At 41.8% G+C, this 21,764-nt stretch overlaps 1 protein-coding gene across 5 annotated transcripts in view; it reads right to left on the bottom strand.

Moving 5' to 3' along the window:
• Positions 1–21,764, bottom strand: part of wdfy4 (WDFY family member 4) — a 40,376-nt gene that overhangs the window by 16,145 nt on the left and 2,467 nt on the right. For 3 of the 5 annotated variants that reach the window (XM_046070235.1, XM_046070233.1, XM_046070232.1), the window contains 43 exons: positions 20,402–20,513; positions 19,421–19,548; positions 18,989–19,117; positions 18,661–18,850; positions 17,865–18,054; positions 16,823–16,983; positions 15,449–15,681; positions 15,218–15,357; positions 14,701–14,831; positions 14,335–14,436; positions 14,017–14,207; positions 12,376–13,103; positions 12,169–12,262; positions 11,852–12,066; positions 11,600–11,703; positions 11,234–11,462; positions 10,784–10,860; positions 10,478–10,696; positions 10,104–10,282; positions 9,795–10,026; positions 9,193–9,344; positions 9,007–9,118; positions 8,729–8,919; positions 8,460–8,612; positions 8,304–8,377; positions 7,802–7,960; positions 7,599–7,693; positions 7,400–7,496; positions 7,061–7,263; positions 6,531–6,697; positions 6,338–6,454; positions 6,049–6,219; positions 5,811–5,969; positions 5,237–5,363; positions 4,979–5,130; positions 4,161–4,399; positions 3,918–4,039; positions 3,570–3,761; positions 3,370–3,479; positions 941–1,018; positions 623–814; positions 462–537; positions 164–357 (listed from right to left, as the gene is read on the bottom strand). In XM_046070235.1, the coding sequence (XP_045926191.1) occupies positions 164–357; positions 462–537; positions 623–814; positions 941–1,018; positions 3,370–3,479; positions 3,570–3,761; positions 3,918–4,039; positions 4,161–4,399; positions 4,979–5,130; positions 5,237–5,363; positions 5,811–5,969; positions 6,049–6,219; positions 6,338–6,454; positions 6,531–6,697; positions 7,061–7,263; positions 7,400–7,496; positions 7,599–7,693; positions 7,802–7,960; positions 8,304–8,377; positions 8,460–8,612; positions 8,729–8,919; positions 9,007–9,118; positions 9,193–9,344; positions 9,795–10,026; positions 10,104–10,282; positions 10,478–10,696; positions 10,784–10,860; positions 11,234–11,462; positions 11,600–11,703; positions 11,852–12,066; positions 12,169–12,262; positions 12,376–13,103; positions 14,017–14,207; positions 14,335–14,436; positions 14,701–14,831; positions 15,218–15,357; positions 15,449–15,681; positions 16,823–16,983; positions 17,865–18,054; positions 18,661–18,850; positions 18,989–19,117; positions 19,421–19,548; positions 20,402–20,513 (7,116 nt within the window). The remainder of the gene's footprint in view (positions 1–163; positions 358–461; positions 538–622; positions 815–940; positions 1,019–3,369; positions 3,480–3,569; positions 3,762–3,917; positions 4,040–4,160; positions 4,400–4,978; positions 5,131–5,236; positions 5,364–5,810; positions 5,970–6,048; positions 6,220–6,337; positions 6,455–6,530; positions 6,698–7,060; positions 7,264–7,399; positions 7,497–7,598; positions 7,694–7,801; positions 7,961–8,303; positions 8,378–8,459; positions 8,613–8,728; positions 8,920–9,006; positions 9,119–9,192; positions 9,345–9,794; positions 10,027–10,103; positions 10,283–10,477; positions 10,697–10,783; positions 10,861–11,233; positions 11,463–11,599; positions 11,704–11,851; positions 12,067–12,168; positions 12,263–12,375; positions 13,104–14,016; positions 14,208–14,334; positions 14,437–14,700; positions 14,832–15,217; positions 15,358–15,448; positions 15,682–16,822; positions 16,984–17,864; positions 18,055–18,660; positions 18,851–18,988; positions 19,118–19,420; positions 19,549–20,401; positions 20,514–21,764) is intronic. The other 2 variants (XM_046070234.1, XM_046070236.1) reach the window with 2 other exon arrangements.

Here is a 21,764-nt window from a genome sequence, read left to right on the forward strand (position 1 = left end):
GGAAAGATGAAATTCTGATAGCAGCGCTGGGCTATTGGAATCCCTTAGTCTACATCAGATAATTATGATTGTGAATATTAGCAGGGTGAGAAGGAGTTGTGCTTGTGTTTAGGCATGTTGTTTTTAGCCAAGCATACCAGCACACCCTCCTGCACTACAGTACCTCCTCTGCAGGGTGCAGCTTCTGCAGGATGATGCGTATGTTGGGGCAGTCTTGTGTGTGGGAGCAGGGTTCGGGGGTTAACAGGTCAGGTGTCTCATTCAGAACAGGGAAGAAGGTGAGACGGTCACAATCCTGTGCTCCCTCCTCTTCATCTTCTTTAGCCTCTGCTCCAACTTCACACAGGATCTTGGGCTCTGTTACAAAGGAAACACATTTTCCCACTGAGCTTACATCCCACACCAACATTCTGGTAAAAGTAAGGTTTTAAAATAAATCAACAGACAAAACTTTTCATTACCTGTATCACCTTCTGTTTTATTTTTGGTGTCCTCCGACATACCACTCCTTAAACCCAGACACAGGGTTCCTTGCACCTGTTATAACATATGTCACTGTTAAAGCTTGGACTGCTTACTAGTTGAACACTAAATAGGACCCTGCTCTACACTAAAAGGCTACCCGTTTGGATCGTCTCAGAGCCCTTCTCCGTATGCGTGATCTAGTCCGGTTGGGTCCTTCAGCGGCATCTTGCACCCAGTCTCGGTTCAGCAGCACCCCTGGGCCAGGGCCGAACACAGCTCTCTCCCTGAGCAGTTCGGCCTCCACGTGTAGCCACTTGGAGCTCACTTGCTCCCATTCAGTGGCTTGTAACTGGATGCAGAAACGGGCCCGTGTTAGAGGGAATACATGAGACAGAGATGCACATTATTACAAATCCGATTTTGGCTTTTCAATAACATTTATTTCAGTATATTTATGGTAACATTTCTGTCAAACCTGCAAATGGTTTGTCCTCATATTCTCAAACATGATGTGGCCTCTCTGTCGATGTGACTCCATGCAGGACAGAAACTCCTACAAAGAAAAGAGAGTAACCTGATGGGTGCAAATGAAAAGAGCGGGTGGCACAATCGCTCTTCCCCTAGCTCATATTGTGCACACACACACACACACACACACACACACACACACACACACATCATGTTCACAAAGATTGTATATTCATAATGGTATTGTTGTTTCCTCATGCAATTACAATGCATTCATACAATTACATCTGTTCTAAATTGCATTCACTGGGCAAAATAAGCTAGTGGCTACAGTGTTACAATAACCCTGTCTGGAAATGTAATCATTTGTTGGTGTGATCTAATTAACATAAACATTAATATCACTGAGCCATGCCAGAGTCAAGGGCAAGGTAAAAGTGTGTGGGCCTTTATTGTGTGTGAGTGAGTGTATATTTGTCTATTAAAAAAGAAAAGAAAAGAAAAAATGGAAAAACCCAAAACAGAGCCGTGTTGACACTGCAGGATGCTCATGTTCAGCAGACACACTGGGATCATATACTGACTGTTAACAGCTTCATTAAGCCCATCATCACAGCAGTGCTCGCTGAGAGACTAGTGAAACAACATGTGTCCATCTTCACAGCTGACCCAGGAAAGCCATTTAATTGACTGAATGAACATGCAGTAACTCTTTATTTCGAGTCTTATTTACAGATGCTAATTTTGCGTTTTGTGGTATTACCCCATGAATGCAATAATTGATTTAAAGTTCAATAAAAAAGCAACTACTTCTGTAATACAAGAGATGCAAACATTCAACATGATTTCAGAATAAACCCATGCGTAAAAGTTGACGACAAACTTTGACAAGCCCTCTGGAGAATGAAAACTGTTTCTCTAAATGACTGACTGCCTATCCAAATGAGAAGTTGTGCAGAGAAAGAAATAAAGGAGTAATTTGAGGGGAGATTATAGAAATATTACAGACAAAAAAGAGAGTAATAATGAAGTTTGCGAACTAGAGCCGTGTTGTGACAGATAAACAGCAAGTCAGCGTCATCATCTCCTAATTTCATTCCTTCATTTGGACAAACATAAGTAATATATAGCATTAATTACCCTATTTAGCAGATAGGAACCTCATTGGCTTTTTAAATTCTGCATTAAATACATAACTCATCTCTCCCCTCTGCAATTAACATCAGAACATCACACTCATTTCCATTTTAATGACTTCCCAACAATACGCCACCTTTGATGATAAGGCAACATAATGTCAACTTCATTCTGGGCTGGCAGTGAATGTGTAATGAACTTAACGTGATCATTAGTGCTGTTAATTATCTTTCTAATATGAGGACACAGATATGATTATGGAAACTGCATTCGCTGATGAAATAAATCTCTAGAAGAATTGCACTGAAGCTTGACTGAGGACACAGTCTCAGTCTCTGCATTCTCATTCATTACCTACAGTAGGCTTTCAAACTCTGTTTTTTGTTCAGTAAAAGTAGATATCTGAGACTCGGAAACTATGCTCAGTGCTCTGTAGAAATACATTACTTTGGATCCAATGACTGAAAAGAGACCCACAAGCTCATGACTTGCCAACCAAAAGGTCATAAATTGATGATCCAGAAATTAATTAATGACTAACTTGTTTCTTCATGAGGATGAATGGAAAAATGAGCAACTTGCTGACCACTCCTGAATATCATTTTTTTAACACTCACTGCATGCTGCAATCTACGAGGAGCAAAGCGGGGAGAAGGCAAATGTCCCTCCCTCTTCGTCTCTGCATCTCAGATGGAAAAACAATTCATCACCCTCTCCGATAGTCTGTCAAAGACTGATATGATAAAGAATAACATCAAATGAATAATGTTTTCATCAGATTGGTACCACTATAATTGCCAACCCGGCATAAGATGTGCACAAACAAGAACACACACACACTTTGTGGGGGTGAGACAGACACACAGACGCGGTAATTTCATGCCTGTGTGCCTGAGTAATATGTCCCCGCTCCCTGCTCCAGATGGCTCAACGTCTTAAGCGTTGTGGGGGAACTAATGATGTGGGCCACGTGTTTTGGGGGGAAAAACAACAATAAACGTGTCTTTAACCTTCAGCAGCAAACAGTGTTTTGTAGTGAGTGTTCCCATGGATAGGCCTAACAGATATCAATTACTATGCCCACTCAGGGGCAATCAGCTGTGATAATCCAAATCCATTTAAAGAAATAATCAAACACCCCCACAGGGCTGGACAGCCCACGGCACAAACACAGCAGTGACTTTGGGATGAGTGTTTGGGCACAGCGCTGGGAAAAGGTAACGACCCCAAACTCCTGAAACAGGACAACAGTCAAAAGAAGAAGAACCAAATATTGAGGGAATGTGAGTGTGTATTTACCTCTAATGTTACGGACTCTTTGCCTAGTCTGGCCAAAGCTGAGCGAACAGCGCTGCTGATCATATCAAACTTTTTCAGAGAGCTGCTGGCCACCTTCTCCTTATGAGACTCTGAGAAGACATTTTAAAGACAAACCAATCTCAAGAAGATGAAGTTAAAATTCAGGCATCTTCTTAGGTATTAGTATAGTGAGAGCTAACCTGTGTGTAACAGCCAGGCTTTGTGGGCTGTCTCCTCCCACAGAGGGCTGATGTCAGTCATGCTGACAGGGCCTGTCTCTGCCGTGTGGCTCGCTGAGATCTCTATCTTATAGGTTTCTTCAAGCGTGTGTTGCCTCTCCGTCAGGACCTTTGACCAGCAGGCCTCCGCTAAGGACACTAGTTCACTTTCATCTGAAACACACACACACACACACACACACACACACACACACACACGTTCTGAACTCTCTAGTGAGCCAGTAAACCTCCACAGATTTAGAAATTCTACAAAAATGTCAGGCTAAAGGGATGAAGGTAAAAAAATAACTGACATACTGGCCCTCATACCTGTGGTAACATCTGCTCCACTGCTGAGGCATGCAGGGTGTCTGGTTTTGGTAGCAAACAGGTGGGATGAAGCTTTGCTGATGTGCAGTTTTTTTGCCACACATCCAAAGCCTTCAGGGTAGCTGCAAAAAAAAAAAAGAAATACAAAGTGTGATTGTGTGAATTACCAGTGAGTTCCAGAGGGCCTGCAGAGGGGCTAAACATTTGTGGGTGTCTGCTTTTGAGTTTTGCTTTCATTATTACCTGCCAGATCTTATTAGTAACAGACAACGAAGAAGGCATGTAACGAAGTTCACATTTGCATTGTAAGTTGCCATGAGCACATCCCAGCGTTCCATGAAGGTCTGTAACGCCCTGATGACCTCTTCTTTTTCTTTTTGGGAACGTCGTGGTTGAGACAAGAAATACAGCAGGACTTTATTGCTGCACGAGTAGAGGGCTGACAGCGTCTTCTCTTTCTGAGTTTGGCCTTTTTCCAGAGCCTAGAAGTATACAGCAGAGTGTCTGTTATCATTTAGTATAAAACTGAAATGAGATGTGTGTTACCTATGGGCAGATTTTTGATTTTCACAATCCAGAGCTCTCATTGGTTAATACGAACTGTCTCCACACACTGACAGTTGAAATTGAACAGATTAGCAGAAATTTGCAGCTTTATGAAACTTATATGTCAGTCAAATGTCAAAACTTTGTTTCCATATTAAACCTGCAATTAATTACACAACACTGTCAACACGTGCTTATGACATATAGGCTCTGCCCTCTGGCTCTGCCATCCTGAGTTGCAGCTGTTACTAAAGTTGCTCCCCCCTTCATCTCTGGCAAACAAATCATTGCTGGCTGGCATAAAACACATCACTTCCGGATAACCTGCATGAGAATATCATTTAAAAACTTTGATATACTGAGATTTACCTGGTGTTGATAGGCTTAAATAGCACTGTGTGAACTCGTTTAGTGAGGGCATAAATATAACGGACTTTCATTCACATGTAAAAGTCCTGCACTGCACAGGTGCAAGTATACTACTGTGTGTAAGTTTCTCTCTGTGTTTGTCTCACCACCACAATCTGGTCTGCGAGGAAGTTGAGTAAATTCTCAGAGTCTACCAAAAATGTTCCACTGTAAAGTTTCTGCAGCAGAGTCTTACTGAAGAGCACAACATTCTCCATGAACGTGCCCATCTGTCCATCAGGACTCTCACACTTTGAGTCTAAGAGATAAAATAAAAGAAAGGACATTCAGATTAGTTTTTTTGTTTTACATGGACATGGTTGGGCCGGTTTGAGCTAAGAGGAAAGCATGCATTGTAATTCTACCTTGTGAGTTGAGATGAGTGTTGTTTTCTTCCTCATTGCTGAGCATGTGGATGATGTCCATAATCAATTCCAGCAGCTCTGTCTGGAAACTCTGCCTCTGTCCCAGCGATGCACCATCAGGGCAAAACTGTGACATTTAAGCAGTTTATTAGTTAAAAAACATGATTGAAACTGATAAACAACAAATAGAATTAAGAGCCATCACATATCACAAAGTCCATCTATTTTGCTTGCTAGAGATGGAAACACCTTGTCTAATGCTGTCACAAGTATAGGTTTGTGTGCATGCAGGTTTAGCTCATCCAGCTGAAAACACCTCTACATAAATCTGTAGTTTTTGGCCTATAGGTGTTCTCTTCCTCCTAGTGGCAAATGATTTTATCAACAGTACCTTGAGGCAGAGCTTATTTAGTAACTGAGCAAAGAGTGGCACCTTCTGGAGAAATTAGAGTTTTGCAGTATTTTAGTATACTGAAGAGCCTTTTTTCAGTGAGAATGCATTTTGACAATAATGTGTATCTGTGTGAGCTAAACAAAATACAGTAAATAATAGGTTGTATTAACGTGTGTTCACCTCCAGCAACAGAACAAGAGGATGTGTGTTAGTGTTGGCAGACACATTAAGAAGACTGTCCATTAGCACAATTCGGATGAAGTCGCAGACTTGCTTCCTGCTTGGATGACTCTTGAATGTGTAATCGCCTTCACTCATTACGCAAGGCTCAACCACACCCTGAAAGAAGTGAACAAACAAGTGAATAAGACGAGATGAGAACTGTTAAGGTTTCACAATCCCTGAGTAACACACAAACCTCCAGAGGGTACACAACTCCAGCGAGTGCATGAAGAAACTCTGGTAATGCCCACAGTGGGTCCCTGGGCCGGAGGTTATGGAGTAGACAAAGGAACTGCATTACACTTGCTGGGAGCTGCAACTCCCATGATGCATCAGTGCCTGACATGTGCTTTGTTGGAGGAACAGGCTGTTAAAAAAAAAAAAAAAAATTTATAGATAGATAGAGATATGCATCATAACTTGTTAGTTTATGGTAAAAAAAAAAAAAAAAGTACTGAGAAGATATAAGATTACTATATTCTTACTTGAATTTTAACTTTGACCAATTCCAGCAGTATTGTCGCAGCTTCAACACAGAGCTGCTGATCAGGAGTGTCTGACTGGCTGTCAATGAATGACTGTAGGACTTCATCCAAGTGCACCTGTAGATGACACATAATAAGAGCATTATGATAGAGCTGATGAAGAAGATGATTTGCAATATGAACAATTACTCGCCTCTCCATCTGCAGTGTGACTGGCCTTCTTCCCCAGCAGCAGAGCAGCCAAGGCTTCATACACCTGAGGCAGGTGAGAGTGTCTGATCAGCAGCCCCTGTAGAACATCAAAGCCTGGACACGTGGCGCTTGAGCACTCATAAGACCAGGAATGGGCTCGAAGGTTGTCTGGTGGCAAAGCGAGCAATCAAAAATAGAAGTTGATTTTGGATGGAAGAAAGACTTCTAGCAGACTTAAATCTCAAATGGAGTGTGACTTTAAGATGTTAAATATGTCTAAAATACTTGTCACATTACTAACTTTAATTCCTGTATCTTTTTTTAAATATGTAAGTTATGATGTTTATGTATGTAAAACTGTTATTCCTTACACTGAATTGAAATGTCGAGAAGTCACACAAAATCCCCAAATATTTGTAAAAATATCTTATTTTGTCAGTATTTAAATACAATGTAACGTCACTTTACACATCATTACAATTGTGTATCAAAATATCTAAATCTTCATATTGTCACAAGTGAAAGAGGTACCCATGACAGCAAATGGTTCCTCCATGCCCTCAATGAGTGTTGCTGGGAGTACCCCCTCTCTAAAGATGCTCTGCTGGCTGGGACTCGATAGAAAGTGTGTAAGCAGGACAAGACCCAGTTTCAAGGTGGAAGGATGAAGGTGGGGCTGAAGGAAGAGCAGGAACCAATCACTACCCAGGGCATCAAATAAGGCCTTCTGCCGACTAGTGGGGAATAAGAACATGACAGAATAATTAGATCAATGTTTCAGCCATTAAGACATAAAGGCACATGAAATGCTGGGAAAATGTGTTTCCGTTCCAGTTTTGGTTAAGCTAAGTGGTAACAGATGCTACTCACTCTTTGATTAGAAGGCTGTCTGAGTTGAGGATCTCACAAAGAGAGAGTAACATCTGGTTGCAGATCCAGATGAGGCTGGCTGGTTCAGAACTCTGAGCTATGGCACAGATAAAAAAAACTCTGCATCAGCACCGGTAACAATTTGATCATTGAGACATGAAACCTTGTTTAAGATGTGGTTGTGTGTTATATGGTATACCTGACGTATCCTGTGAAAAATCACTGTCAGATATTTTGTTGCCTTCATTCATGTTATTAAGAGGAGGGAGTGTGTAGACCAGGAAGAGCCCAAGTCTGACCAGATAAAAAGGACGTATTTTATATACAGAGCTATTCATAAAAACTTCATCTGACATCTTTATTTGAAAACTGTGCTGTCGCTAGTATATTCCCAAACTGTACCTGCGTATGTCCAGAGCAGTGAAGTGAGCTTGAAGGAGGGATGTGATGACACAAGAAATGAGCTTAACTTTCTGAAAGGTCACAGCAGGATCAGAAAGCTTAAATAGCAGCTTTGGTAGAAGGCCCATCTTGAGCATGGCCGCTGCATTCCTGCTGTCACTGATGAGAATACAAAGAGAGCATTAATATCAATCACAATCTGTTCCCACAGACAGAAGATCTAATTCAGCAATCCATGCACACATTCAGTCATGCTCTTCTCTTCAGCCTCTGTGACTGATTCGGTTGAACATTCCCTTGACTATTTCAGTTGTACATTTCCATGATATTGATGACAGGCTGCTGTAGATGATCGAGCCGATAAAGTGTCGTCAATCCTGAACAAGACCCTGTTTTTATTGTGTTATGTAACGAGCTGGCCATAAGAGTTAGTATTTAATTTGATTAAAGCTACAAGACATTCTGTGTGGTCTAGTCACACACCGATATCTGTGGAAGTTACCTTGAGGATTTCAGGATCTCTGCAAAGTGGTTCAGAACTGAAAGGTCCAAATTATCTGATGTATTCTGCCACACCTGAAAACATGGTATAATGAGAGAGCAACAACTTTCATTATTAGCTTCAAGATGCAATTTATGCTAAAATATGTATGCTTACCTCCAGGTCACACAGCAGGGCCTGAAAAGCAGGTGTGTTCTGTAGGTTACTGGACCAAGACCTCAGCTCCACTGAAGTTGAGAGATACAGAACCAGCTGAAAGGTTCTGTAGCTGACCAGACTGCTCTTCATCTTCAGCAGGAAAGCTAGCAGCTACAAGAAGAGCAAATTATATATAAAAACAGATCACAACAGCAAGGTAGCATATGTTGAAGTCTGTTTATAATTAATGTGTAGATGTTCTAATGATTTTGCAAGATCTGACAGACCTTGTATCCATTGATGCGGTTCATTTCCTGCTGCATGGCAGAGTTGGTCTCCAGCACAAAAAGAAGAACTTTAACAGCTGCGTACAGGGAGCTATCATCGTGTGCCATTGCAACTAGACTAAGAACAACTGCAGGCCCACCAATGTACAGGAAACCATTGGATGCACTGCTAGGGGTGAATGCGCGCACTCCTAGAATGAAGAGGTCATGACTTAATCAAATGTGCCTGTAAAAATCAGCTAAAGCACAAAACATTTCTGAAAATAACATTTATTTACCAAAATGTCCAACCAGGGCAGCTCCTATGGTACGAGCTGTACCACTCAGGTGCTGGCTGATGTTTCGAGCTAGGAGCACAGGGGTGGAGTGATCCCGAGATGTTATCCCCATCTGTAATTACACGCAATGATTGCGACTCTGTCTCAAAAGAACAAAGACATAATTTCAACCTAGACTCACCTTACCTCTTTAGCAATCAGTCTGCAGTCCACCTCATTGTAATCCTCTCTGATCTGCACAACAGTTGTTAATGTAGAAATTGCTGGGTTGATGCCAAATGAAATCCTATCCTCAGGAACCAGCCTGAGGGGGAGAGACTCAGCATCTGGCTCATGGCCTGGACATAGAGACGTGCAACACAGGTAGGTTAAGTAGAGCTGCCCTACAAAAGAATCAACTATCTATCTATAAACAAGCTGTGCATAATGCAATTACATGTAATGTATTAAAGGTATTAATTATAAAATATTTCTATGTAAACATATTTGTCCTCACATCACACATACGTTGTAAGAATATGAAGTATTCAGTAGTTGTAGAACATGCAGAGAAAATCACAAATGCATGCAAAGAGCACAGAGGCAACATAATTTACTGCATACCATGGCATGGTGGGAAGACAGAATGCAAAAAAGACAACAAAAGTACATTCCTAGATTTCAAATCTAGATCCAACCTTATCTTATTCTAGGATCATGTGTTATTGATAAACCATGCTATTATACAGGATGACTTACAGGAAGTAAACCAAACACATACTGAAAAGAATCTGAAAATTGTGAGTCACCTGTGTTGCACAGAGCCAGGAAGTTTCCCAAGTAGGCAGTGCCTTGTGTGTATACAACAGCCACTGCCTCAGGGCTCAAAGCCTCTTCAAAAAGGTAAGAAGGACCCACTCGCCACACTAGGGCAGCATGCTCCTTCCAGAGAGCTGGTGTTCCAATCAGTCCGTACACATCAATCACAGCTGTGGGGTCCATGGAGACACACTGACCAGGGAATGGCTGAATGTACTTCATCTGTCAGAAAATGCAGAGGCTATGATACACAAATAGATAAATGCCACATTAGACCTAATATGAGTTCAATCATTTACCTTTCCTGTCCCCACTGCCTTTCCGTTGAAATAGGCTGAGGCCAGACAGCTCTTCTTCACGTCTTTGGCCATAACCACAGTCAGATGGTGCCACTGACCTGGGACCAGCATGCTGGAGCAGAGGAACCTCAGCGATGTAGGCAAAGAAGTGGGAGTGCATACTTCTGGCTCCATCATGTCTGTTAAAAGACAGAGAAATTTAAACGTACAATGTAACTATTGTGCAGTCCCACTTTAAACACAACTAAAAAGGAAAAGCTGACCGTTTTTAAAGCTAGAAAGCTGAAAAATTCTGTTAATTCCATGGCAAATCACTAAATGTTGTGTAAAAGTTCACCAAGGGCAAATATTGACCAAAGTTTTATCACTCCTACCCAGGTATGTTAATGCTTCCTCCTCTGTGGAGACAACTAGACAGCCGTCATAGGCTGAGAAGGAGATAGACAGACAGATGTACTGCTGTTCAGTCCGGGACATGTGCCGAACCACTGACAGTAGACGGATTGGGTGGGAATCACAGGCTGAACTGAACCTGTTGATCTGGAACCAGCAGGTAAATGAGAGACCAGCTACAGGAGGGAAACCCCGGCAGTCTAAAACATGAGAGGAAGATGATCGGACATTTTCTTCAGATTGAATCCCAAACGTGCGAGTATTTAACATGTAGACTCGTCACTTACCGCCTCCAATTCCACCTGTTGGGATCGAATCAGCCGTCGCTCCTTTTACTGTGGCCAGTGAGGGCAGGAAAAGGCAACTGCAAAGCATACCGTCAAATGCGAAGAAATTGGAGAATGATTGATGTTTATTTAACATTACAAGGTGATTTCCTCATGAGCCAGACCTCAGAGAAGATATCTTCCACACATTCGGTATATGATTATTTTATATAAAGCAACTGCATTATCCTTTATCCAGGAGAGATACAAATGTATATGTTGTAATGCACATCTTATTTTAAATTCTGAGTTTTATTATACTTAATACTATAATAATTAAATATGGAATGCACACTACTTTTTTCTTTTCCCATCACTTGGTGTTACAAAAATAAATTCCATCTAGTCCTCTAGTGTAGTCTTTTTGATACTTCAAGACTACAAAAGGAAACCAGTAAAACAGGGACTCACCCATATCCACTCTCACTCATGTCAAATTCTACAAATGCAGGTGAGGCGGAGACTCGGTGTGGCCTGAAGGTTCGCGGTGATGTCATAGATACCAGACTAATGATCTGGTGGACAGGGATTGCAGAACCAGCAGAGGACTCACTGCGAGATGTAGACTGTAACAAGCTGAAGGTCCGCCTCAGTGTCTTTACTGAAGATCCAGATGAGCCATCTGCCTCTGAACTGTGACCTGGTTTAGACAACACAATCAAAATCCAATGCTTCATGTCTGTGTTTTTAAAAACCAAATTAAACCTCAAGAGGATTGAATCTAACATGCATCAGTAAAAAGCAGAAATATTAAGATATTATAACAAAATAATGTACCATTTGACACAGGAGCTTTGAGTAGTGGGTGACCTTCTTGTTGCAATTGCATGGCTGTTTTGTCTGCCAAGCACATGAGAGGGTCCCCTAAACACAGGAACTTTCTGAGGATGAGAAAGTTACAAACATATGTCAGACATAGAATACTGTACCACAAATACTGAAAATAAGTAAAGTAAAAACCAAACAAAAAGCCTCTTCATCTTCAGTACAATTATTAAATGCATCTGTCTGAACAGTCGGATGTTTGACCTTAAGTCTGAATGTGTGATGGCCTGGGAGGAAAGCGTCTCCAAGATACGTGTAACAGGTAGATGTAACGGGTGGTTTGGAGCCATCAACATGCTCTGACAGTGGGTCAGGAGTGTCGAGACCAGCCCCCCCACACACATTATCTGGCGGTTTCGCTCCGATTTGACCATGGCCCGGATGTGGTGCGCCAGTGAGAACTGGACCTCCATAGAGATCTAGGGAAGAGGGAAAGAAATCTCTTTCATATTGGGGCCCTAAGGTGTAATAAATAGCATTCAACAATTAGGGACTGCAACATGTTCAGTCTAGAAAGGTACCTGTGGGTCCTCAGGAGTAAACAGTGAAGGAAGAAGAGTCACAATAACTCTGACTGCTCCTGGATGAAGAATAATATGATCGCAGGTGAACCTGCTGAAGGCCAAGCAAAAAACAAAAAAATATGAATTGATACTTCACATGTATAATACATACACAGGCCCATATGAATGTAAAGGAATTCATCTCAATAGAAATACTGTATGCACCTGTACTGAGACTCTGTGCAGACTGTAGAAATACTGAGTGCTGTGTTTCTGGATCTTCCCTGTGTGTCCTCCACGGACTGCAGGTCTGATCCCAAGTGGACAGGAGGGGACGCTGAATACAGTCCTTCATGCCCTGCTGGTTCATTTAGTTTCTCTTTGTCCCTGTCACAGCCATCCTCAGGCTCTAATCCCAACTTAAACTCCAGAGGAGAGTAGGTCCCTGTGGCGAACTGGTCAAGATAGGAGAGCAGCCTTAAACTAGTCCGAAGACTGACAGGCAGATTGGGCTGCGGTGTTGTGGAGGGAGCGGGAGCTTCAGTGGCCCGTGCTAACTCAACAAACTGGTGGAACCTCTTAACAGGAGACTGGTTGTCTTCTGAAGTGGAACAGCAGCCCTCCTCTCCATCAAACTTCTCTTTGTCCTCAGGACCTTCAGTGTGGAAGCAGCCCAGCTGGAGTAGAGCCTCTGCCAGCCTTTCATAAAAGCCACTAGTCTCACAATGGTGCGCGTTTACTGGGTGAAGATGCACAGCCAAGGCCAGAATGTGGAGTGTGAGGAGGAGGAGGTCCAGTAGCGGTTGATGCCCAAGGGACTTCCACACATCTCCCTCGGGAGGGTCAGACAGAGCTCCTTCCATGTCGATCACCAGAGACAGCAGTCCGGTAAAGCCTCCTGCTCTCCTGAAGGCGTCCCAGCTGTTCGGGCTCTCCAGCACCTTCAGCACAGACTGAAAATACAGAAGAGAGGGTCAGACAGACCATATGGACCAGTGAGCATGTGGAATCACCGAGCTTAATCATACATGTGACCAAGCAGATTCTGTTTACTATACTCTAGAGAGAATTTTGATAGACACTAAGCTTTGCTCAGAGTCTCAGCTTTTAAAAGCATCTCCCTAGTCAATTAAAACAATGTCATGAAAAATAGATGAAAGATATAGATATACCATAAATCATTTCTGGTAACTAGTTTTTGGAGGTGAATAAAATCGCATTAACTTTATTCAATTTAGAGACCTAATCCATCAGGTAGGTAATGTGTGAGGCAGAACGCAGAGGGAAATGTGATTAACTGAAACTGGAGTAATCACAATGGCTCTTAACACTTGCCAACCCAGGTCGTACCCAATCTGATTGCCACCTGCTTTAACCATGTTAGCACAAAGAACACACACACACACACACACACGCTCTGACATGCATGCACAAACAAGCATACACACTCACACACACTGAATACACACAATATCTGCAAATAAGTGCTCTTCTCGATGCCATCTATAAAAACGGACACATACAGTAGGTGTGTAACTTAGTTAGGCTTAATCAGATATCTGTCCCATTCACTGATCTGATAGAGGTAGTAATCTTCCGCGTGCCACAGCATAAGGCTGCTGGCCTAACCAAATCAGCCTAGAGTTAACACCTAAACCTGTTTTAGCAAATCAATCTGCATTTGTCTATAATGTCATTAAGGTCCCACATGCTAAGAAAATAAATTCACTAGTGAATTTACTTATAATCTTTTAAGTGCATTACAATTTATTATGCTTTGATGTAGAGTGGAGACTACATTTACAGTTCAGCTGAAGTCACGGCATATCTGCGTGTTTCTGAATTGTGCATGTAAAATGAAAGTACCTGCAAAAGGTCCCACTTCAATCCAAGTTCCTGTTGTGTAGAGGAACAGAGGGCTCCTATGGCTGTACTCATGAACTCCTCAGGGTTAATCTCAGCGAGCTGCTCTAAAATGCTCAGAGTGGGACCTCGATACTGATCCTCATCCAAGAAGATCTTTATGTAGGGGACCATACCAAGGTCTCGCACTGAAACTAGAATACACATGCACAATTCAAGTATGCAACAACAGTTTCTAGCCATAACATAAACAAACACACACACAATTATGGCAGATGATGAAAGAGAAAGGAATTTCATTAAAGAAGTGAATTTGCATACCTGTGTTTTTGATTGAACGCAAAGTAAGGCTTGACACAACTTGAAGCATACAGGTAGTGAGCAGTTTCTCACTGTCCTCCACACATGGCAGCTGCTGTGGATCTAAAGAGCACAAGATGCAAATTACATAATAAATAATCAAGGTGAGAAGTTTCACATGTGAAAATTGGCTGCTGAGCCACACTTGTGGACCCAAGAACAAAAAGTACATTTTATTTCAAAAGGACTCACTTTAAAAGTACAAGTACTGAATCATGACTGGGTGTGTTGCTCAATCCCAGGTTTAACACAATGACTGTGTGCTCTTAGTAGTTGTTCAATCATGATTAAAGAAAATTTTGAGGAAACAAATATGTTGGTTCTTACTTATTTGTGGGGAAGACACAACTCCTGCTTTCCTGAGGATCTTCGCTCTCCTACGTAATTCGCCAAGCAGCATCTCCAACAGACCCCAGTCAGTCAGCACCTCAGCTAGCATACCACTATGCACTGTCATCCTACAGAGCAGAGGAGATCGATTATTCAGACAACATCAAGCAAACAATGGGTTAAAACAAAACCCTTGTTTTCCAGAGGTTTTCTGTGGTGTTGGTCATTAATATAAAAAGAAATACACTGTATTTATATCTAAAATTGGAAACTTTATCGTGTCCTGCGTACATCTGTCTTAATGATCAGACTAACCAAGCTGTTGCACTACCATTTGGAGAAGGTTATGTTTTTGGCTATTTCTTATTTAAACCAGCTTCATCTGTGCGCTTGTTAACTGAGTGGAGAACAACAAATTCTGACTAGCATCAGAGGATAAATTTAGGCTAAAATATTTTAAGCAGCAGTATCCTGAACAATTCTGAGTAATATGTTACCAGCTAGCAGTGCTCACCTGTGAAAACACTTGAGAGCCACCACTCCAAACTCTATCCCCGCCACTCCTCCAGCCAGAGTCCCAGCCCAGCTCTGCTTCATTACACCCAGCAGTGCCCGCAACGTCTCATGGGGGATGTAGTTAAACTTAAATACCACCTGTAGAAAACCCAGATTTTAAATCATACTTCATATAGATATTGTATAAAATAAAAAATATACACAGGGACTTTGACATGAGAGGCCATACCATCTCCAGTAGTGAAAAGAATAGTTTTTGGACAGGTGCTGGTTTACGCCACACACAGGCAGCCAGCTGAGCCATCGACTGGACAGTCCACTCCAAGAGGAAAAAATTGGCTCGGTCGCTCTCCCAAATTGTCTGCAGAGTTCGAAGAAGCTGGCAGCATAGCAGAGAATCCTGAGAACGCAGCAAGGCGGCCTGCAGCAAATGGAAGGCGGGCAGGTTCTTTACTGCTGCACCTGGAGACAAAGGATCATTAGGAGCTGAATTGTTTAAAGTGTCGGTACACTTAACATGTCAATGGAGATATCAGTCATTTAAACCATACTTAATTGGGAGAGAATGTATTCTTGTACTAGTCTGACATACAGTGATGCAGGCAATATCTACCTGAGGTCAATTTATCCAAAATGATGTTTTGAATTTAAAGCTCAATTTATCAGATTTTGTTCTGGCAAGGTCAGACAATTTCTTTGAAAAAGGAAAACCAATAAATTACAAACAACCTTTAACACAGAGCACATGCTGAATTCCATCAGACAATCAAATTAAACATACATAGATAGATTGAAAATAAACAACATAACATGCATGAGGGCAAGAGAATAGTAGCATAATTTGCCTTGATAGAGTTTGTTTGCTGCACTGTCAAAATATTTAGAGGAGGTCTTAGATTTGGGAGACAAAACACACTTGTGTTTGTTGTGAATGAACATATACCTGGTTAGTAATCGGATTCATTTTCACACTTAGTAAAAAATTGCAACAGGACCAAATATGATCAGCACAAAAAAGTCCCTGGTCCCACTGTTGGAAAGAGATCTACTCCTTGATGTGATGGATGGGTGCCGAGTGTGTGTGTCTGTGTGTATGTTCGGATGTTTATTATGGACACTATTTATGAGTGTTGGATGGAGGTGTATGATAGATGGCTGGTTGCTGTAGGCCAGTGGTGAATGGATGTGGGGCATCCTAACAGAGTTAGAGGGGAAGCCTCCACTTCATCATCCCAGACATAATCACCTCAGCTTCCTGTTAACCTGAGGGGTGTTGTGCACTGCTGCAGGTAGCAGTGGGGGAATGGGGAGTCAGGGTGTGTGGGAAATCAGGGAAAGGGAGTGGTGCAATTTGGTTGAGTTATATGAGGGCAAAAGTGCAAAGCAGGGATGAACTCTATGGTCGTTTGGGTGGGGGGGGGCGCATTCCCCTCCCTAAGCCTAATTTTGCTCAGTCATGCATGTGAATATAATTAGATAGTTTACAGTGTGAATTTGAAAGGGATGGTTCACAGTTTATCCTCATGGTGCAATTAACTGTTATTAGGGAGGGGGGGGGGGGAGAGAATAACAATGCAGAACTTAAGGGGAAGACTTGAGCTACCTTTGGTGAGCGGTGGGTCAAACTTAAAGCCTTGAGGTTGGGGGTTGATGACACAAAGGGCCACCTTAAGCTCAGTTTTTCCAAGAAGGGTGAAAGACGCAATGAGAGCCAGCAACTCCTCCACAGGCTGGAACTGATCCACAGAGACACCTTCCTCACAGCTTATGATGGTATAATGATAAGAGGGAAAAAAAGGTTAAGTGAAATGAAATGTAGAGAGAAATAAAGATTTCCCTGTACTGACTGAGAGCAGACAAATTACATTTATATGAACAACCGCACCCTTTGTTTGGTTGGCCCTGGATATTTTCACCATGAAATTCCACTTCATTTGTAAGAAAGCCTTCCATGGACAATTCTGCACCTTTAATGCGGATGTTCAATCAGTGTTGATGATAAATGCAGCCAGTTGAAGCAATAAATTCCTCTGTGTGTGCTATATTGAAAGCTGAGTTCACCCAGTAATTCTTCCTGCAACCAGCACTGTCACTTGACTTGACAGTGACATTGTTGGTGGCATGGAGGAACTACAGGCGATGTCAGCTTTGATTTCTAGTCTCTGCCTCTGGGTAACCAGGGGGTGTGCTAGATGCAGTTCAAAAACAAAATGTACTTGTTCTCTTCACATGTATTGTGACTAGTTACTTTTCCATCAGAACAGCCACCAAGAGAGGCAGAGGCTGTGGCTGCATTAGAAAACCCTGAGCTGCTGAGAGCAAAAAACAACTGGTGGCTGGAACTTTATTCTGGAGCGCTCGCTCAGCTAGTGTTAGCTTTGTTGTTATACAGAAGCCCGCTGGGTGGGCATGGGCATCATAAGCTCGTGCGCAATGCATCCTGGTACATGTAGACACTGACGTTGCAGCTCTGTGAGCAGTCAATTCAGCATAGAGAGGAATTTCTTGCTTCAAATCGACTACATTTACCATCAACACCGACTGTACAGCCACATAAAATGGTACAGAACACTCTTTAAATGAGTCTCATTTTCTCCTAATTCTGAATAATTACAGTCACTTCATTCTTTTTCTGTTTATCTCACCGTTTCAGTATGTTCTCAAGCGCCTTGTAGCCACTGTTGCTGTCAAACTCCATGAAGAGGGCTGGATTGAGGGCATAGGTGTCTCTAATAAAGCTGAACACAGCCACCGCCACCTCAGCTAGAAGCGGCCCTGAGACATCAGCATTGATATGCAACAGGTTCTGGATGCAGATACGCACACAGTTCTTGCCTAATCAGGAAAAGACAGTGTTATTGGTTAGTGAAGTTGTAAAAGATATGAAATACATCAGAACAATAGCATCTGCACACTCGACGTTTCAAACACACTTGACTGACTGCTCAGCGATAATGTATTATAGTAGAATATAATCATTCACTCTTAGTCTGTCTTTACCCAAGTTTAACAAACTGCTTAAGGATGATTATTATATAGCTATAAAGTCATGGGAACAAAATATCATGGTGGAAAATGGTGAAAACATCTTGATGTCCCAAACAAATCAAAGTTAACTTGTGTGTACCAGAACATTTAAGTGAATTATCTGTGTGACTGAGGCATCATGTGAAACATACTTGCTGTGAGTCTAACTGGTCATATGTCTCTGTATAATCAACTCATTATTGGAACAAAAATATCTGTCTACACAAATAATGTTCCCTGATAAAACCTAATTATTCACTTACTGTGCAGACTGTTTTCTGATTTATTTAATACTTTTCCTTACGTGTTCAGTGGAATTGATGGAGTCTATTATGACTAGGAAGCAGAATCAATTAAATGACTTTAAAGATAAATAGAAATGATACTTATCCCAATAGTTTTGGGGTACCTCACCTAGCAAGCTTGGGACAGTGTTGCTTGTTGCTACAGCCGAGACTGCCTTGAGGACACAAGAGGCCTGATGCCTCCAGGTGGCGCTGGTCTGGTCCCAGAGTGATGTGAGGCCAATGATAAGACACTGCAGTTCCTGAGTTTCCACCAGTCTCTCCACATTGACTGGCTGCCTACAGAGCTGAATAATAACCTGGAAAAGAGCAGGGGAAGAAGTTAAGAGTGAAACCAAAATCCAATTAAAAGAATAGATGCAGCACAGAGGATAGGCAAGTAGAAGAAAAATGTAAGAGTAAACAAAACATAAAATTAGTCTATTGCCTCATTTGACCTGCGTTAGTGGCTCCTGAAAGGTCTCTTCTATGGCCATGTTCTCCTTTGTAGCTGGAAGGCAGACTAGCAGGTACAGACATTTCACCAAAGCAGCAGAGAGCCCTGGGTTTATACAGGACAATATATCCTACAAACAAACACACACACGCGGATTAAAAAAAACTTAAGTTTAATTCCTGGCCTTTATTTTCAAAACTAAAAATAACCCATGTTGTACTAGTTTGGGAAAGTTGCATTGTGAAGATATGTGTGGTAATTATCAAAATGGTGAATATGGCGTAATGTTGTCCAGCGTCCAATGCCAGTCAAGGACTTTACATAAATAAGAGTAATTTTGAATGACTGATTCCCATCAAATGAAAAAAGGTTGTCAATTCTACAAGTTGTCAACATTTATCTGAAGGAACAAAAAAAATAATTTATCACTCACTGAGCTGTCAGCTGTCAGCAGCAGCAGAGACTTTAACAGCAGCCATCCCTGATTGTCTCTCGCCTCACAGTTTGTCTCCTTTGTATCCCGCCTCTGGAAGAACTGCACCACCTCAGCGCGAGCACCCTCTTAAAACAAGAAAAGTCTCAACATGTGCTGAACAACGACCCCAAAGACTAAGGCTCATGAACAAGCCAAATATAACAAGACAGCAGGACTGTCTACACACTGTAGCTGCTTCTCTTCACCATCTACTGTCACAGAAATCAGTAAAATCTAAATACATTAGTGTACCAGTGTTGAAATAGAAAGTAACATGAGCATCTGAAAAGAGTTTGGGTGGATAATCATTCTCAGTTCTCAAATGTATCCTAATTTCTACTTCAAGAGAGACAATTTGCATTGTGTTTCTATTTCATGTAAGGTTTTGTGCTACACAAGAGTTCCTGCTAAACCATTTAATATGACGTTGTTGTGCATCTGACAAGGCCAGCTTTGAATCGAGAAAGAAATGTCACACTTCTGTCGGGTTGAGAAAAAAGTTGAGAAGTACTAGATAGCTATCACATGCACCCTGTTAGCACCTTATTAAACTTTAACTGATACCAGAGCTGCATCCAAAAAAGTATGTATACTTCCCTAAAACCAAAAAAGCTCTCTCCATCCTACTACCAGAACTTTACAATTGTACACGTACAACAAGGATTAAGACATAGAAGGCAAAGGGAGCAAAAACAGATCAGTAAATCCATGCAATACCAGAAAAGCATCCCAGCCTTGAGAAAGGAGCTAAGTCTTAGGTGTCTTCTCACAATTTTGTGAACACCTTTCAATAATATGAAACAAGTGACGGTTATAATATGAAAAAAAAACACTAAGAAAGAACCACAGCACACTGAAAAAGCAGAAGTAGACAGAGGAGACAGAAAGTCCCTCTTCTTGGGAAAACCTGCACAGTATTCGCTGAGCAGCAGTTAGTACCTGCATGTTTTTCTGCCAGTCTGTTGTGGATTATATGGATGACAGTGTCAGCAATGAGAGATGCAAGCCTCTTTATGTTCAAACCTTCAAGTCTGCCACCATCCTCAGAGACCTGAGAGGAGAGGAGAAAGTCCATCATGCAAAGATACTGGATAATAAAAAAAAAAGTTAAAGCCTGTAATCTACTGACAAAATGAAACATGAGATGATGTCTGTAGCGTCTACTGCAAATGGCATTTTTGAGTGAGAATGCTATCTAAACATGTCTCTAATATTAATTTTAAACTGCTTTAGCATGGAATTATTGGCATTAAATGACTGGGTTGTACTTTGTCATGGAGCATACATTTGGAGAATTATGAAATGCAGTGAAACTTTGTAGCCATGTTATAGTTTGATCTCAACTGCTTTGACTAATGCACTGCACTATAGAATAATAATAATAGAAGCCGGTGCGTCCCATGTGGTCTTTTCAGTTCCAAAAGAGGACTGCATCGCATTTCCTAGTGTTTGCCGTTCTCAAGTGAGGCCCTACATCCTGGTCATATCTCTGGTCATGAGGCTTACACACACACACACACACACACACACACACAAAAAAGTGATTATATCTGCAGCTGGAAGCCCGATCATTGGTGTTAAACACACACAAACACACATAGATTAGTGATGGAATTTACAAAGGGTGAGTACACGAGTAAAAGAAAAAAAGTGGTGAGGTTTCTTGAAAACCGTGCCACCATTCAGGCACAGAGAAAGAGAAAATCCTTTTTTCCAACCAAAGAATCAAAGCAAGGCCTGAAGCCGTGGACTTGAAGCACTTTTGTATTTCATGTGATAGTTCAGTAAACTGTGTAGATTTCCTGAGACCACATACACACTTGTTCAAAGGCAAATGATGGGATCAGCTTAGGGCCAAACATCTGACTGCCGCCTCATGTTGTTTTAATTGTTCATTCAACAGTTTTGGAAACCTCAGAGTCCTGAGGCATCCATTTTACCTTTTCAAGGTTAGGTATTAATTACAACTGTGGCTCCACTTTAAACTCTCCTGCTATGGTAACTGCAAAATATAACTCTGAAAATGATAAATGGATGAACAATGAGAGATCACATTCTTGTCCCAGTGGTCCAAACCTGTATGTAGAGAGGCAGGACTTTGACTAGATGCTCCGCTCTCTGCTCTAAAGGAACGTGGTCAGTTCTGCGGTCAGGACTCGAGCATGTGTGAATTCCAAGCTCTTGTAGCTCTTCTCTCAGTACTTGTGGAAATTGAGGGTTCCTACAAGAGCCCTCCACTTTGTCCACCTTCAAATCCACAGGGACGGATAACTCCCCTGAAGCACTCAGCTCTCCGGTTTCC

This window comes from Micropterus dolomieu, linkage group LG15 (genome assembly GCF_021292245.1).
Source record: "Micropterus dolomieu isolate WLL.071019.BEF.003 ecotype Adirondacks linkage group LG15, ASM2129224v1, whole genome shotgun sequence".
NCBI classification, from domain to species: Eukaryota; Metazoa; Chordata; class Actinopteri; order Centrarchiformes; family Centrarchidae; genus Micropterus; species Micropterus dolomieu.